We start from the raw sequence: 17,652 nt of genomic DNA, 5'->3' as shown, positions 1-17,652 counted from the left end.
GGGTAGCAATACTTATATCAGACAAAATGGACTTTAAAACAAAGGCTATAGTAAGAGACAAAAAAGGTCACTACATAATGATAAAGGGAGCAATCAACAGGAAGATATAACCATTAAAATATCTATGCACGTAATATAGAAGCACCTAAATATATAAAACAGACTTTGATGGATATAAATGGTGAGATCAACAGCCATACTATAATAGTAGGGAATTTCAATACACCATTAACATCACTAGACAGATCCTCAAGAAAGAAAATTAACAAAGAAATAGCAGACTTAAAGGACACAATAGATCAACTCGATTTAATAGATAACTTCAGAACCTTTCACCCTAAAGCAGCAGAATATACATTCTTTTTAAGTGCTCATGGTACATTCTCTAGGATAGACCACACGTTAGGACACAAAAGTGGTCTCAACAAATTTAAGAAGATTGAAATCATATCGAGCATTTTCTCTGATTACAATGGCATGAAACTAGATATCAACCACAACAGAAAAACTGAAAAATACTCAAACACTTGGAAACTAAATAGCATGTTATTAAATAATGAATGAGTTAATGATGAGATCAAAGAAGAAATTAAAAAAAATTCTAGAAACAAATGATAATGAGCATACATCAACTCAAAATTTATGGGACAGGAGAAGACAAGATGGTGATGGAGTAAGCAGACGTACCAACTTCCACCTCCCAGAACCAAAGTGGATTTACGAACTAATTTTAAGAACCATCATCTGGAAAAACCAACTTTGGACTAAACTAATAGGACTCTTCAACCAAGGAACACTGAAGAAGGCACACTGAGACTGGCAGGAAAAGCGGAAACGTGGAGAGGGCTGCCCAGCCCCCCAAAGTGAACGGCAGCCAGGAGAGACTTGTGTGGTGGGAAGTGAGTTTAGCAGAGAGGGAAGGGTCCTGAGTCCGAGGAACAAAGCCCCAGCCTGCAAACAAGAGCCTAGAAGAGGCGTCTGGACAGTATTTAGCGGGAAACAAGACAGGATACTGTTTGTGAGAAAGAGACTGATTTCTCAGACCCAGGATTCTTCTTAAAGGGACCACGCAGAAAACCTCTCTCACAATCACTCACCCGGGGCTCCAGGGGATGGGGAGAGAGGAGAGGACCAGAGTAGCAGGAAGAGAGTGTAATCTAGGAGGCACAGGAAGAAACATTTTGAGAGACAGTCACCCTAACCTCTGAGATGAGTCCCTCACCAAATCTGAAGTGAATATTTCCCCTGGAAACAGCAATACCAGCAAAGAGAAACAGGATACCAGCCAAACAAGCTTTCCCATGGTACTTAGAGCAGAGTTCTTTAGAAGGAGAGAGCTTTCAGGACCACAGTAGTGAGTCTTAGGGTCTGAACTACAGTGCCCCCACCCACATGGCTGAGGGATCACCTGAGGGCAAGTGGTGGTGGGACGAGGAAGTGCGGTTGTGTCAGCAAGGGAGAAGCCGCTGGCTACCACTGAGGCCCAGGTGTGAGTTCAGTCTTGCCCGGCTGGGGAGGAGGGGACGTGCAAAAGTGGTCAAGCCCAGCTGCGGGCCGCCTGCAATCCAGCCTGCAGGGGAAGGGCAGGAGCCCCAGAAGGGGCAGACACCCACCCTTGAGCAAGTGTGCAGGAGCACAGCCCTGCCTCGCCTGCAGAACCGAGGCTGTGGCCTGACTTAGGAGCCAACTCCTCCCACGGGGGTGGAGCCAAAAGCCCAGAACAGGTGGAGTCCCGCTACTGAGTGCAGCCACGCAATCCCGCTTAGCCTGTGGAGCCAAGTCTTTCAGCTGTCCCATGAGCAGGATCCTCCTGCAAGGGCAGGGTGAAAGCTTGGAATCAGATGGAGACCCGCAGCTGAGCAAAGGTGCTCACCCCTGCCCTTATGGCTGAGCATAATGCCACCTGAGGGGGCAGGGCAAAGGCCAAGGCCACCGAGGCTTGTACACCCGAGCATGTGATCACAGCCACTCCCGTGAAGGAGAGGTGGAAACCACAGCAACAGCCCCAGTGGCAGGGACTGGCAACGCCCATATCCGAATTCCCTAGGCAGCAACAACAGAGGGGGTGGCAGTCCTGCAGACAGACCACACCTAAGGAATACAGAGGTCACACCCAGTGGACTCCAGTGGCCAAAACTTTCTTTTACACAAACAAAATGAGAAGGCAGAGAAATGCAACACAAATGAATCAAGAGAAATCCCCAGAAAAGGACCTGAATAAATCAGATATAACCAAATTACCAGATGCAGTTTAAAATAACGATTGTTAGGATGCTCAAAGATATTAGAACAACAATAGATGGTCATTAAGAACAACTAAATAAAAGATAGCAAATATAAAAAAGGACATTGAAATAATAAAAAAGAATCAGTCAGAAATGACAAATACAATATCAGAAATGAAGAACATAATGGAAGGAATAAAAAGCAGGATGAATGAAGCAAAGAATCGAATCAGCGAGTTAGAGGACAGGATAAATAAAGGCACGGAAGCAGAGCAGAAAAAAGAAAAGAGACTCAAAAAGTCTGAGGAAACTCTAAGAAAGCTCTGTGACAACATAAAGAGAAATAACATCCACATCATAGGGGTTCCTGAAGAAGAAGAGAAAGAACAAGGGATAGAGACTTCGTTCAAACATATCATAGCTGAAAACTTCTCTCAATTAATGCAGGAAAACATCTCACAAGTTCAAGAAACACAGAGAACTCCATTAAAGAGAAACCCAAAGAAATCTACACCAAGACACATCATAATTAAAGTACCAAAGTTAAGTGATAAAATGAAAATATTAAAAGCTGCTAGAAAAAAAAAGACTATCACCTACAAAGGAGCCCCCATAAAAATGACTTCTGACTTCTCAACAGAAACACTTGAGGCCAAAAGGGAATGGTAAGAAATATTCAAAGTAATGCAGAACAAGAGCCTACAACCAAGACTACTTTATCCAGCAAGGCTATCGTTTAAAATTGAAGGAGAAATAAAAAGCTTTCCAGACAAAAAAAACTCAAGGATTTCACTGAAACCAAACCTAGGCTGCAAGAAATGCTAAGGGGCCTGTTGTAAACAGATCAAAGGAGAAAAAGAATATAACAAAAGAGGAATACAGTTTTAAAGAATAAAATGGCAATAAACAATTACATATCAATAATAACTGTAAATGTAAATGGATTAAATGATCCAATCAAAAGACATAGAGTAGCTGCGTGGATAAGAAAACAGGACCCATACATATGCTGTCTACAAGAGACACACCTTAAAACAAAAGATGCACATAGACTGAAGATTAAAGGATGGAAAAAAAAATTTCACGCAAATGAAAATGAAAAAAGAGCTGGGGTAGCAATACTTATATAAGACAAAATGGACTTTAAAACAAAGGCTATAGTAAGAGATAAAGGTCACTACATAATGATAAAGGGAACAATCCAACAGGAAGATATAATCATTATAAATATCTACACACCTAATATAGGAGCACTTAAATATATAAAGCAGACTTTGATGGATTTAAAGGGCGAGATCAACAGCAATACTATAATAGTAGGGGATTTCAATACCCCACTAACATCACTAGATAGATCCTCAAGGAAGAAAATTAACAAAGAAACAGCAGACTTAAAGGACATATTAGATCAACTCGATTTAATAGATACCTTCAGAACCTTTCACCCTAAAGCAGCAGAATATACATTCTTTTTAAGTGCTCATGGTGCATTCTCTAGGATAGACCATGTGAGGGCACAAAAGTGGTCTCAACAAATTTAAGAAGATTGAAATCATATCAAGCACTTTCTCTGATCACAATGGCATGAAACTAGATATCAACCACAACAGAAAAACTGAAAAATACTCAAACACGTGGAAACTAAATAGTATGTTATTAAATAATGAATAGGTTAACAATGAGTTCAAAGAAGAAATAAAAAAATTCCTAGAAATGAACAATAACGAGCATACATCAACTCTAAATTTATGGGACACAGCAAAAGCAGTCCTGACAGGGAAGTTCATAGCATTACAGGAATACCTTAAGAAGCTAGAAAAAAGCTCAAATTAACAACTTGACCCTGCATCTAAAAGAACTAGAAAAAGAACAGCAAGTAAAGCCCAGAGGTAGTAGAAGGAAGGAAATAATAAATATCAGAGCAGAAATAAGTGACATAGAGGCTAATGAAACAATACAGAGGATCAAGGAAACCAAGATCTGGTTCTTTGAAAAGATAAACAAGATCGATGAATCTTTAACCAGACTCACCAAGAAAAAAAGAGAGAGGACTCAAATAAATAAAATTAGAAATGAGAGTGGAGATATAACAACTGAGACAACAGAAATACAAAATATTGTAAGAAAATACTATGAAAAACTGTACACCAAAAAACTAGACAACCTAGATGAAATGGACAAATTCCTTGAAACATATAATCTTTCTAAAATTAATCTGGAAGAATCAGAAAACCTAAAGAGACTGATTACAACAAATGAGATTGAAACGGTTATCAAAAAACTCCCAACAAAGAAAAGTCCCGGGCCTGATTGCTTCACAAGTAAATTGTACCAAATAGTCAAAGAAGAACTAACTCCTATCCTTCTGAAGCTATTTCAAAAAATTCAAGGGGAAAGAAGACTTCCAAGCTTCTTTTATGAGGCGAGTATAATTCTGATTCCAAAACCGGGAAAAGACAACACAAAGAAAGAAAATTATAGGCCAATATCCCCGATAAATTTAGATGCTAAAATTCTCAACAAAACATTAGCAAACTGGATCCAGCAATATATGAAGAAAGTCATACATCATGATCAAGTGGGATTTATTTTGGGGAGGCAAGGCTGGTACAATATTCGTAAATCAATCAATGTGATTCATCACATAAACAAAAGGAAGGAGAAAACCCACATGTAATTTCGATGGATGCAGAAAAGGCATTTGATAAAATTCAGCACCCATTCATGATCAGAACTCTCAGCAAAGTGGGAATACATAGAACATACCTCAACATGATAAACGTCTCCTATGACAAACCCACAGCCAACATCATACTCAATGGGCAAAAATTGAAATCAATCCCCTTCAAATCAGGAACAAGACAGGGGTGACCCATTTCACCACTCTTATTCAACATAGTTCTGGAAGTCCTAGTCACAGCAATCAGACAAGAAGAAGAAATAAAAGGCATCGAAATTGGAAAAAGAAGAAGTAAAACTATCATTATTTGCAGATGATATATTGTATATAGAAAACTCTAAAGTCTCAGTCAAAGAACTATTAGACCTGATAAATAAATTCAGCAATGTGGCAGGATATAAAATTAATACTCAGAAATCAGAGGCATTTTTATACACAACAATGAACTGTCAGAAAGAGAAATTAAAGAAACAATCCCCTTCACTATTACAACCAAAAAAATAAAGTACCTAGGAGTACATTTAACCAAGGAGATTAAAGACTTGTACTCAGAAAATTATAAAACATTGATAAAAGAACTCAAGAAAGACACAAACAAGTGGAAGCATATACCATGCTCATGGATAGGAAGAATAAACATCATTAAAATGTCCAAATTACCTAAAGCAATCTATAAATTCAATGTAATACCAATTAAAATACCAATGACATACTTCAAAGATATAGAAAAAATATTCCAAAAATTTATATGAAACCAGAAAAGAACATGAATAGCCTCAGCAATCTTGAAAAGGAACAATAAAGTGGGAGGTATCACACTTCCCAATACCAAGTTACACTACAAGGCCATTATACTCAAACAACCTGGTACTGTCATAAGAACAGGCATATAGATCAATGGAACAGAACTGAGAACCCAGAAATAAACCCACACCATTATGGACAACTGATATTTGACAAAGGAGGTAAGAGCATACAATGGAGTAAAGACAGCCTCTTTAACAAATGGTGTTGGGAAAATTGGATATCTACCTGCAAAAAAATGAAACTAGACCACCAACTTATACCATTCACAAAAATAAGCTCAAAATGGATGAAAGACTTAAATGTAAGCCATGAAACCATAAGCATCTTAGAAGGAAACATAGGCTGTAAGCTCTCCGACATCTCTCGCAGCAGTATATTTGCCGATTTATCTCCACGGGCAAGTGAAACAAAAGACAGGATAAACTAATGGGACTATATCAAACTAAAAAGGTTTGCACAGCTAAAGATAATAAGAACTGAATAAAAAAAGAAACTACACAATGGGAGAACATATTCGACAAAATGTCTGATAAGGGTTGAATAACCAAAATTTATAAAGAACTTGTAAAACTCAACACCAGGAAGACAAACAAACCAATCAAAAAATGGGCAAAAGAAATGAATAGACACTTCTCCAAAGAGGACATACAGACAGCCAATAGGCATATGAAAAAATGCTCAACATTACTAATCATTATAAAAATGCAAATTAAAACCACAATGAGATATCACCTCACACCAGTCAGAATGGCGCTCATCAACAAAACAACACAGAATAAATGCTGGCGAGGACGTGGAGAAAAGGGAACCCTCCTGCACTGCTGGTGGGAATGCAGACTGGTGCAGCAACTATGGAAAACAGTATGGAGATTCCTCAAAAAAGTAAAAATTGAACTGCCTTTTGACTCAGCTCTCCCACTTTTAGGAATATACCCCAAGAACACCATAGTAGTGTTTCAAAAGGAGAAATGCACCCTTATGTTTATGGCAGCATTGTTCACAATAGCTAAGATCTGGAAACAGCCCAAGTGTCTGTCAGTGGATAAATGGATTAAAAAGCTTTGGTACGTATATACTATGGAATACTACTCAGCCATAAGAAATGATGACATGGATCTTTTACAACAACATGGATGGACTTTGATAACATTATACTGAGTGAAATAAGTAAATCAGAAAAAACTAAGAACTATATGATTCCATACATAAGTGGGACATAAAAATGAGATTCAGAGACATGGACAAGAGGGTGGTGGTTACGGAATTGGGAGGGAGGGAGGTAGGAGAGGGACAAGGTTGGGGGAGGGGAGGGGCACAAAGAAAACCAGATAGTAGGTGATGGAAGACAATTTGACTTTGGGTAATGGTTATGCAACATAATCAAATGTCAAAATAACCTGGAGGTGTTTTCTCTGAACATATGTACCCTGATTTATCAATGTCACCCCATTTAAATTAATAATAAAAAGTAAAAAAAAAGACTAAAGCTTTTAATAAAATGTCTATAGTAATAATAGTCCTTATATTATCATTTTAATTAAATATGAAATCTAAAATATAGTGCAAATAGAATACATGCTATTGTTATAGACCATTACTTAACACATCACTGTTGAATACAAGAACTGTCAAATAGGAATAAATGAGAAAAATATAAGGTGCATTGTTAATAATCTATTCAACCCATTTTGGTTAGCAGACCTGAACTACAAGAAACGTTAAACAAAGATTTTTAGGCACAGGAAAATTATATGTCAGTAGGAGACTTGGATACACACATAAAGGAATGAAAAGCCTCATAAATGCTAAGTATGTGAATAAATAAAAATATCTTATTTCTCAGTTTCCTTAAAGAGACTTTTCTTTAAAGATAATTGACCATTTAAGCTGAAGAGATGACTCATGATTCTACCAGTTAGAGCAATCAAGTGAGGCAACCATCTTCAGCTCACTACTTTTTATTTTATTTTATTTAGAAAATTTAATTTAAAAGAGTGACATTGATCAATAAGAGTACATAGGTTTCAGGTAAACACCTACTTGTTTTCTAAGTATGATATATTCTGTCATTTGTTGCACCATACATTAGTGTAAATGAGTGCAGAACTATCTAAATAATTTTGTATGGCCCAGTTGAGACACCCAGGAATGCATAATTCACTCTATGTACACAGTTAATACATCAACTTTCTAATGGTCTTTACTATATAAGATATTCTGTTTTGACCACCAGCAATTTCTATTCTTCTAGAAGACCCTCAGAGTCTCACAGAGCTAAGTTGAGAGTTCTCATCATAAGTTTGCTTTAAATGATATATTTAAGAAAATTTACACGCAACTCATCTCACTTTTGTAAATCAATCCCCATACCTGCATTGCTTTTTCTATTAAATATTAATTCCACTAGGTGGAGACATTTGCCCAGTTTTGTGGTTCACACTGGAGAGCTAGGGATAACAAGTATAGTAAGCAGGGCAACAATGAAAAAGAAACAAATAGCCTGGGCAAAGCCTGGTGGTTTGCATTATATTAGCTTGGCAAATGTATGCACATTTGTACACAAAGTACAACATATGATGTTAAACGTTTAGCAAAGCAAAGTAGCAAGTCTTGTAGATTGATAATGTAAATATTTTAGTTTTGACCTAGTAATTGGAACTTTAAAATAGGCACTGTGGGTTGAATAGATTATTAACCGTGCATCTTAAGTTTCCTCATGTAATCCTGTTTGATGGTTCTTGTATTTAAAGTGATAAATGGTCTAATAATAGTAGATATTCTGTTTTTACTATTTCAGATATTTCATATTTAATTAAAATAATAATATAAGGGCCATTATTAGTATAGACATATTTTTTATGTAAAACTTTAGTCTTTAAAAAAATTTTTTTCATTGATTTGAGAGAGAGAAGAGCATCAGCTCGTTGTTTCATTTAGTTGTTCCATTTAGTTAGGTGTTCATGGATTGCTTCTTGTAACTGCCCTGACCAAGGATTGAACCCACAACCTCCGTGTTCTGGGACAACGCTTTATCTGCTTGCTGAGCCACCCAGCTAGGGCCTAAAGCTTTAGTCTTTCTATTAATAACTTCAGGTGAATTGACACCTCTTCAAATTATGGGGGAACAATATTTTTTGAATATGTTATACAAGTGACAAAAATGTGTGAGACAATTTTCAAAGGAACTGAAATAGAAAAGGTCCAGCATATTGTGGGAAAATATTTTTCAATTTGAAGCCTTTTGTGGTCATCTTGGGTTTCTGCTTTTCTGTTTTTAATGGTGCCAACATTATATGGAAACAATATCTTTTCACTTGAAAAGGAAATTCATCTGCTCTTTATTTGGTATTTGAAGTTATAATGCTGTGTGTCATCAGTTAATTTACTTCAAGGAAGTAAGTCTCTAAAATGTTGAATTTTCCAAAAGTAACCCAATTCTGTTTTTATGTGATTGTTTTATTAAGTCTTTTCTTTCTTGTATGAATGCTATTGTCTCAAATTTTATTGTTTTAAAGATTCTGTATTAATTATGTACAGCTGTTCTCATAAACTGATTAAAAACATAGCAGACTTTTGTCTCCCAATCCCTTAGAGAAAATTTAGTGATTAATTTTTTTTTTCACTTTACATCTATGGGAGAGGGATGACAAATCAGATGTTTATAAAAGTACAGTGTTTTTAGAAATAATTCTAATTTTTTATACTTGATAGCTCTTTTATCATTTTAAAATGATAAATTTGATTTTTTTTTATTGAAAACAATTATTTGTATATTGGTGAAACAAGATGTCTCGTTCATCCACACATCTAACAGCTGGCATTGTCTTTTAGGATGAAGGCCTGGCCCGCCAGTTGGTGGAGCTAGGCTACCGAGGGACTGGAGAGGTGGTGAAAAGGGAAGATTTTGAAGCAAGGAAGGCAGCTATAGAATTTGCAAGACAGGCTGAAAGAACTCTGAAAAAGTAAGTGTCCATGCTCCAAATCTAGATTATATGGTGTATTGGAGAGCCCCTGGAAAATACATTTTGTTGCCATTGTTATAACTTACAAACATTGGTTGTAGCAGGTCAAACTTGAAACATCTCAAAAGTGTGACCTGCAGATCAGGAACTAAAGGAATAGTGGTATGCTTGCAAGAAAACCACGTGCAATAAAGTCCTGTGAAAAAGTAACTCAGTATTATAGATTCTATGTGTTTATGTACTAAAAATATAAGTGACTTTTTGCCTTAGGGTTCTTTGTACTGCTGAGGCCTTGTAAACATTTGCCATCTTTATGTTCTTACATTTTTGTAAATGTTGATTTATTCAACTCTATTAATGATCACTGGTTTTTGTTAGTGTGACTAAGATATGACTATGTAAAATATCAATCTAATAAAATATGTTAAACATGTTATGAAAAAGATGTACAGCTAAAGTAAACTGTATGAAACTGGTAAAATGCTTTGAAAATACTTGGAAGTGATTAGCTATTTCCTTTTTAAAAATAAATGCTAAATTTGTAAGTGTTGGAAAGGATAATTACTTAAAAAGTAGTTTATTATTCATAGATAACATTTTAAAAAATACCCAGTGATTATGAGTAGAAATCATCAATGTATTTATTATAAATATAACATTTGATAGTGGAATGTGAATTGGTTCTGAGAATGTACAATCTCAATTTTTTTTAGTGGTTATTGTGTTTCAGCACCGTAGAATATTAAATTTTAATATACTGACATTTCATAATATATTAATTTTCTATTGCTGCCATAGCATATTACTACAAAATTAGTGGCTTAAGACAAAACAAATGTATTTATTTACTCATAGTTCTGTAAGTCAGATACCAGAGTATAGTGGCTCAGATGGGTTTTCTGCTTAATATATCACAAGGTTGAAATTCTAGTGTCAGCAGGACAGAGTTCTTGCCGAGAGGCTCTTGAGGATGAATCTATTTTCAAACTCATTCAGGTTGCTGGCCAAAGTTAGTTCCTAAGGCCCAATTTCCTTGTCAGATGTCATTTGGGGACTAGTCTTTGTTCCTACAGGCTGCCCATTCCTACTTATGCCTTCCATGTGGTCTTTGCCAGCAAGAGTGGGTCATGAGTCTCTCAGCCTTCAAATTCCTTTGATTTCCACTTCTGCAGCATCTGTCCTGACTCCAACCAGTGCAAGAGCTCTCCTTTAAAGAGCTCATGTGATCACACTGGATCCATCTAGATAATCCAGAATAATCTCCCTATTTTAAAGGTTGTAACCTTTATTACATCTGCAAAGTCCCTTTTGCCATGTAATGTAATGTATTAACAGGTTCTGGGGATTCATGGGCATCCTTGGATGGGAGAGGCATTCTGTTTACCACGGGCAATTTATATAAAGCTTCAATAATTTATTGCATGTACTTACACTCCACTTCTATTCTTAGAAAATTGAAATGATGCAAAGCACATGTGTGCAATGTAATGTGTCTTACATAAAATGTTGATGGAGTCTTTTCTTTCTGCAGATATCAATAAATGCTTATTAGTCAGAACCATTAGAAGATATTTGTGAGTTTTTATAAGGAATTGGTATATATTTATATTTTATTAGAGATGTGTTTTTCAATTTCATATCAAGATGAGTTTGTTATATTTAAAATATTGTATTCATGTATATGTCCATTTTTTATTTGAGGGTCAAAATGGGTATTTACTCTATGCGATGACTCTTTAACTGGCCAGAGATGGAAGTAATTAAACAACTTAAATGTCGGTCATGGGAGACTAATCCCTACCCAGACCTGCTAGAATTGGAAGGTCCTTTCATCTACAGATCTTTTCAGCCTCCCTTTGTAAAGGGTGGGCTCCATATGTTTCCTCTTGCCCCATCTGGAGGTCACTTTCCTCCCTTCCCTGCCATATCCATTGTAGTGTTTTTGGCAGCAGGGCCAGTTGAGAGTGTTCTATAAAGCCAGACATGTTCTGTGCCTACAACTGCTAGTGGATCACTTTGAAAATATGCATGAACATCTGACTGCCTGCCAACCAGTACCAATTTAGGAATAATTGATTCTGCTATCAGATTATCTACACTAACTTCTCTAATGTTCAGTGAGCAGCCCCAAGTAGATAACGATCCTATGTTCTAACAATCATAGTGTACCCATTTCAAGACATGCTGGCACCTAAGAGAATGTCATTTGCTTATAAAAGTTTATAGGAGAAAGAGTCTGGAGACATGAAAATAAAAGATATTAGAGGGTATTTTGGTAAGTATTTTGCCAGAATAAGACATAATATGAAGAAAATTATTCTGGTCTATTCAGTAATTCACTTTACAAATACTCATAGATAACCATATTATTTTAGGCACTATGGTAGGTGCTGGAGATAGAACATAAGATGTAAGTTCCTACTCTCAAGAAATTTTAGGGTTAGATAAATGAAGGACAGTTACATTGCTGGTGAAATATAAAATGGAAAACATTTTCAAAATATTAGACATAGAGTTGTCATGTGACCCAGAATATGCTCTCGTAAGTATATATCTGAGGGAATTGAAAATATAGGTCTACTTAAAAACTTATACATCAGTGTTTATAGTAACATTATTCAGAGTAGTCATAAAGTAAAACAACCTAAATGTCCATCAACTGATGAATGGATTAAAAAATGTGGTATTTAGATCCAATGGAATATTATTCAGCCATACTGGGACATGCTACAACATGGATAAACCTTGAAAACATTAGGCTAAGCAAAGAAGCCAGACCAGAAGACTTTATATTGTATAGTTCCATTTATATAAAATGTCCAGAATACGTAAATCCTTACATAGAGAAAGTAGATTTTTGGTTGGAAGGTAGGGTAAATGGAGAATGACTGCTAATGGCTTTGGGGAGTCTTTTTGGGGTTATAACGTCTTCTGGAATTAGATATTGATGATGATGGCATAACTTTGTAGATATACTAGAAACCATTAACTTGTATACCTTAAAAGTTGGAGATTTGTGGTATGTGAATTATATCTCAATAAAAAGCAATTCCAACAGGAGAGAATATATGCTATCATAGGTGCTGGGGTGATACCCTGAAGCAGTACTATGTCAAGATTTGGGGGGGCTGTGAAGAATGAGGGAGCTCCTCTTAAGGCATCACTGCTAAATTTACTCTTAAAGGAGAAGTAGGAATTAACCAGGCAAAGAAGAGTATGAAGATGGACACATCTGTTTTGCCTCAATTCTATGATAATCACAAACTTTTCTCCCTGCCCCTTTGTATTATTTTGTACCTGTTTCCTTGCTGAAACTCTTTACCTGTGATAGCTAGAGGCCCTCATTTCTATATTTACTTGGTTGACGCTGTCAGTGATGGTGGCTGTGCTCTGGATTCCCCTAGCAGTCCTTGGTCAGCAAACTGCGGCTCGCGAGCCACATGCGGCTCTTTGGCTCCTTGAGTTTTTTTTTTTTTTTTTTTTTTTTAGCAAAGGCCAGCTTAGGAGTACCCTAATTAAGTTAATAACAATATAACTTAAAACAGTTTAAGTTTAAAAAATTTAGCTCTCAAGAGAAATTTCAATTGTTGTACTGTTGATATTTGGCTCTGTTGACTAATGAGTTTGCCGACCACTGCCCTAGCTCCCTCAACCTTTACTTCAAAATCATCTGTTTCACTGTCATGTAAACCTCATCCCTCCTTCCCCTCCATTGAGGTTCATGCCTTCTGGATGGAGTAGTCACATGATAGAGGCTATGTAGGTTGGAAAGAAGGGATGGGAGTAGTTTTAGCTGGTGGTACATTTGTCAAGGCTGAGTATTCTTTCTCCCAGGGGCTGGCTGTGGTGTTGAGGTAACTACCTTCACAAGCTGCAGATAATTTCTGTTTGTAGTGAGAAGTTCAGGTAATTTCCACAGGCAATGGGGAGATGAACCTTGACTATCTGCAACACTAGTGGGATATTGGGTTCTTGGGGTCTGGTTAGTAGTTATAACAAAGTGGTCTCTCAGGCTGAACACTCTCCTCTCCTCGATGAGCATGTAAGATCATCAGTCTTTGCTTCGGATCTCCTGATCTTTTTAGGAGATGAATTAGCCCTTCTCAAATCTGCTTCTGAGATAATAACTTTATTTTACTGAAACACAGCATCTGAAACATAGATGGAGTAAGTGGTAGCTCTGATGGAGCTGGTAGCTACTGGTTGGATATTATATCTTCATGAGAGACTTTATGGTGAGGCTTCGGAAATTTCTGTAAGGCTTCCCCGTACTGGTCTGATGAGTCTCAGATGCTGAATGTAAAGGAATAAAGAGAATATTTATAGTGGTTCAGGGGCAAGTACCTATGGCCTTTTATCCTTAGGTGTATCTGGAACTAAATGTAAAAACTGGGCTGGACCCCAGCATTTCTTATTCTAGTCAATCTAGTCAAGTTAGTCAACTACTTTCTGTTTTGATTGGGAGATGTTTTTATCTTGATTATGTCAGGATATTTGTCAGAACTCATTAAATTAAACATTTTAAACATATCAATAAATCTGACTTTCAAAAATGAAATTTAAAAATGAACTTTCTGCCTGTCTTCAAAGAGTATGTGAGCTGACAACTTCCAATGAACTCTTTCTTGATCAGCCTCAGCAACTGAGCAAATGTCATGTTCTCAGAGTAGCCTCCACCAGTCACTGAGCAAGACAATGGTTCACTACAAGGGGACCCCTCTAACAGGTGATCTTTGCTTTGCAGACATTTTAGGGTCTGGCAGAGACTTTCAAGTGGGCAGTAAGGTCTGACAGCTACCCCTGTTCAATCTTGCTTCTACCATTTTCAGGATAAGAACAGCTCCATTAACCCCAAATGTTTCCTTATGCCCCTTTGTATTTGTACCTTCTTCCCAGGCCCTGAAACCACTCATCTAATTTCTTCACCTAGAGTTTTGCCTTTTCCAGAACGTCATATAAATGAAATCATATAGTATGTAGCCATTTTTTTTCACTAAGTAAAAAGCTTTTGAGATCCTGTGGTTGCATGTATATTTGTTCTTGTTTATTGCTTAATAATATTTAATTTAATGGATAGAAAACAATGTGTATTCAACCACCTCCAGTTGATGGATAGTTGGCTATATCTAGTTTTAGTTTATTCAGATAAACCTGCTGTAAATACAGTGTGTCCATAAAGTCATGGTGCACTTTTGACTGGTCACAGGAAAGCAACAAAAGATGATAGAAATGTGAAATCTGCACCAAATAAAAGGAAAACTCTCCCAGTTTCATACCTATTCAGTGCAGTTTGATGTAGGCTCATGCACAGATTTTTTAGGGCTCCTTAGGCAGCTATCCTGTATAGCCTCTACAGACTCATCACTGACTGATGGTCTACCAGAATGGGGTTTCTCCACCAAACTGCCAGTTTCCTTCAACTGCTTATCCCATCGAGTAATGTTATTCCTATGTGGTGGCACTTTGTTATAAACGCACCGATATTCACGTTGTACTTTGGTCACGGATTCGAATTTAGCGAGCCACAGAACACACTGAACTTTCCTCTGTACCGTCCACATCTCGACTGGCATGGCTGTGGGCTGCTCCTCTGTATACACAGTGTTACATCATCATCTGCGCATGCGCACATGCTGCCACATTATCCTACAGAAACTGGGAGGGTTTTCCTTTTATTTGGTGCAGATTTCACATTTCTATCATCTTTTGTTGCTTTCCTGTGACCGGTCAAAAGTGCACCACAACTTTACGGACACACTGTATATGTCAATAGGTCTTTGCAAGGACATGTACTTTCATTTATCTTAGATAAATACCCAGGAGTGGGATTACTGATTCACATGGCAGTGGATATTTAATTTTATAAGGAACTTTCATATGTTTTTCGAAAGTGTCTGTATCATTTTACTTCCCCACTAGCAATTTATGAGCTTTTCAGTTCCTAGATAACACATGGTATTATCAGTTTTAATAATTTTAGTCAGTATAGCAGGTATAGTGGTATCTGATTATAGTTCCCTACTGACTAAGGATTCTGAGCACTTGTTCATATGCTTATTTGCCATTATTATTTCCTGTTTGGTGAAATATCTTATTTTTATTGATTATAAGTGCCATTTATATATTCTGATTACAAGTTCTTTGCCTAATACATAATTTGAAAATATTTTATCCCTCTCTGGCCATTGTTATTTTAAGGATTTTCTTAACAGTATCTTTCAAATAGCAGAAAATTTTAATTGCGATGATGTCTAACTTAGCCTGTCTTATCAGTTTTTTTTTAATGGTATAGGTTTTTAGTGTGTGTGTGTGTGTGTGTGTGTGTGTGTGTGTGTATCCTAAGAATTTTTTAAAATATTCAAAGATCACAAATATTTTTTCTTTTTATTTCCTTTTAGGACTTTTAGAGTTTTAGGATTTAGATTTAGGTATATAATTCATGTTGAGTTATATTTTGTATATTTTGCGAGTTAAGAGTCAAGGGGTTGTTTTTATTTTTAAATTTGGATTTCCAATTGTCAGTATTATTGGTTAAAATATTAGCCTTTCACCACTGGGTTTTGAAGGTTCCTTTGTCAGTAACCTGTTAACTGTATATGTGTGGGTCTATTTTTTATTGATTTTTTATTCTATATCATTGGCCTATTTGTCTATCATGTGAACAACACTCTGTCATTAGGTTTTAAAAATAGATAATGGGAGTCCTCCTCCAACTTTGTTTTCTTTTAAAAAATGTTTTGAATTTTAGGTCTTTTGATTTTTCATAGAAAGTGTAGAATAATCTTGTCATTTATACAATAAGCCTGCCAGAATTTTGTTTGAATATATAGATTAATTTAGGGAGAACTAAATGTTAACATATCAGATTTTCTGCTGTATGAACATTGTATAGCTCTCAATTAATTTAGATCTTGGTTATTTCTCTCTACAGTGTTCTGTTTGCAATGTACAAAACTTGCAAATATTTTTATGAGATTTATCCCTAAGATTTTTAATCTTTTTAATGCTTTTATTTTTAATTTTTATTTTTTTACAGAGACAGAGAAAGAGTCAGAGAGAGGGATAGATAGGGACAGACAGACAGGAATGGAGAGAGATGAGAAGTATCAATTATTAGTTTTTTGTTAAGACACCTTAGTTGTTCATTGATTACTTTCTCATATGTGCCTTGACAGTGGGGCTCCAGCAGACCAAGTAGCCCCTTGCTCGAGCCAGCAACCTTGGGTCCAAGCTGGTGAGCTTTGATCAAAACAGATGAGCCTGTGCTCAAGTGGGTGACCTCGGGGTCTCGAATCTGGGTCCTTCGCATCCCAGTTCAATACTCTATCCACTGCGCCACCGCCTGGTCAGGCTTTTAATGCTTTTAAATTTTATTTATTTATTTATTATTAATTTTAATGGGGTGACATTGATCGATCAGGGTACATAGGTTTAGAGAAAACATCTCTAGGTTATTTTGACATTTTATTATGTTGCATACCCATCACCCAAAGTCAAATTGTCTTCTGTCACCTTCTATCTGGTTTTCTTTGTGCCCCCCACCCCGTAACCACCACCCTCTTGTCCATGTCTCTGAGTCTCATTTTTATGTCTCACCTATGTATAGAATCATATAGTTCTTAGTTTTTTCTGATTTACTTATTTCACTCGTAAATTTTATTTTCAATTAGATATTGATAGTACATAAACATTAAACTGACTTTTCTATATTGCCCTTATATATCATATACTTTCTTAAACTTATTTGTCATAGTATAATTTTTTCTGATTTTGTATGTGAAAGAACATCAACAAAAATTTTTCTTTCTCTTTTTGTATTCTGTATGCATCTTATTTTTCTCTCCTTTATCAACCAAATAGAGCATCTGAGGTAACATTTAATAAAAGTGGAAAGAATAGACATCCTTATGTTTTTTCTTTCTTATATGCTAAGGAACAGTTTCTCTTTCATTATTAAAAATGATGTTAGCTATAGATT

The 17,652-nt window shown here is 36.2% G+C and overlaps 1 protein-coding gene across 2 annotated transcripts in view; it reads left to right on the top strand.

Moving 5' to 3' along the window:
- Positions 1–17,652, top strand: part of CFAP299 (cilia and flagella associated protein 299) — a 725,440-nt gene that overhangs the window by 14,706 nt on the left and 693,082 nt on the right. For both annotated transcript variants that reach the window (XM_066280903.1, XM_066280904.1), the window contains exon 2: positions 9,544–9,674. In XM_066280903.1, the coding sequence (XP_066137000.1) occupies positions 9,544–9,674 (131 nt within the window). The remainder of the gene's footprint in view (positions 1–9,543; positions 9,675–17,652) is intronic.

Source organism: Saccopteryx bilineata, chromosome 5, assembly GCF_036850765.1.
Source record: "Saccopteryx bilineata isolate mSacBil1 chromosome 5, mSacBil1_pri_phased_curated, whole genome shotgun sequence".
In the NCBI taxonomy this organism is placed as follows: domain Eukaryota; kingdom Metazoa; phylum Chordata; class Mammalia; order Chiroptera; family Emballonuridae; genus Saccopteryx; species Saccopteryx bilineata.
The sequence above is the reverse complement of the archived record's forward strand: the minus strand, read 5'-3'. Positions and strand labels throughout refer to the sequence as shown.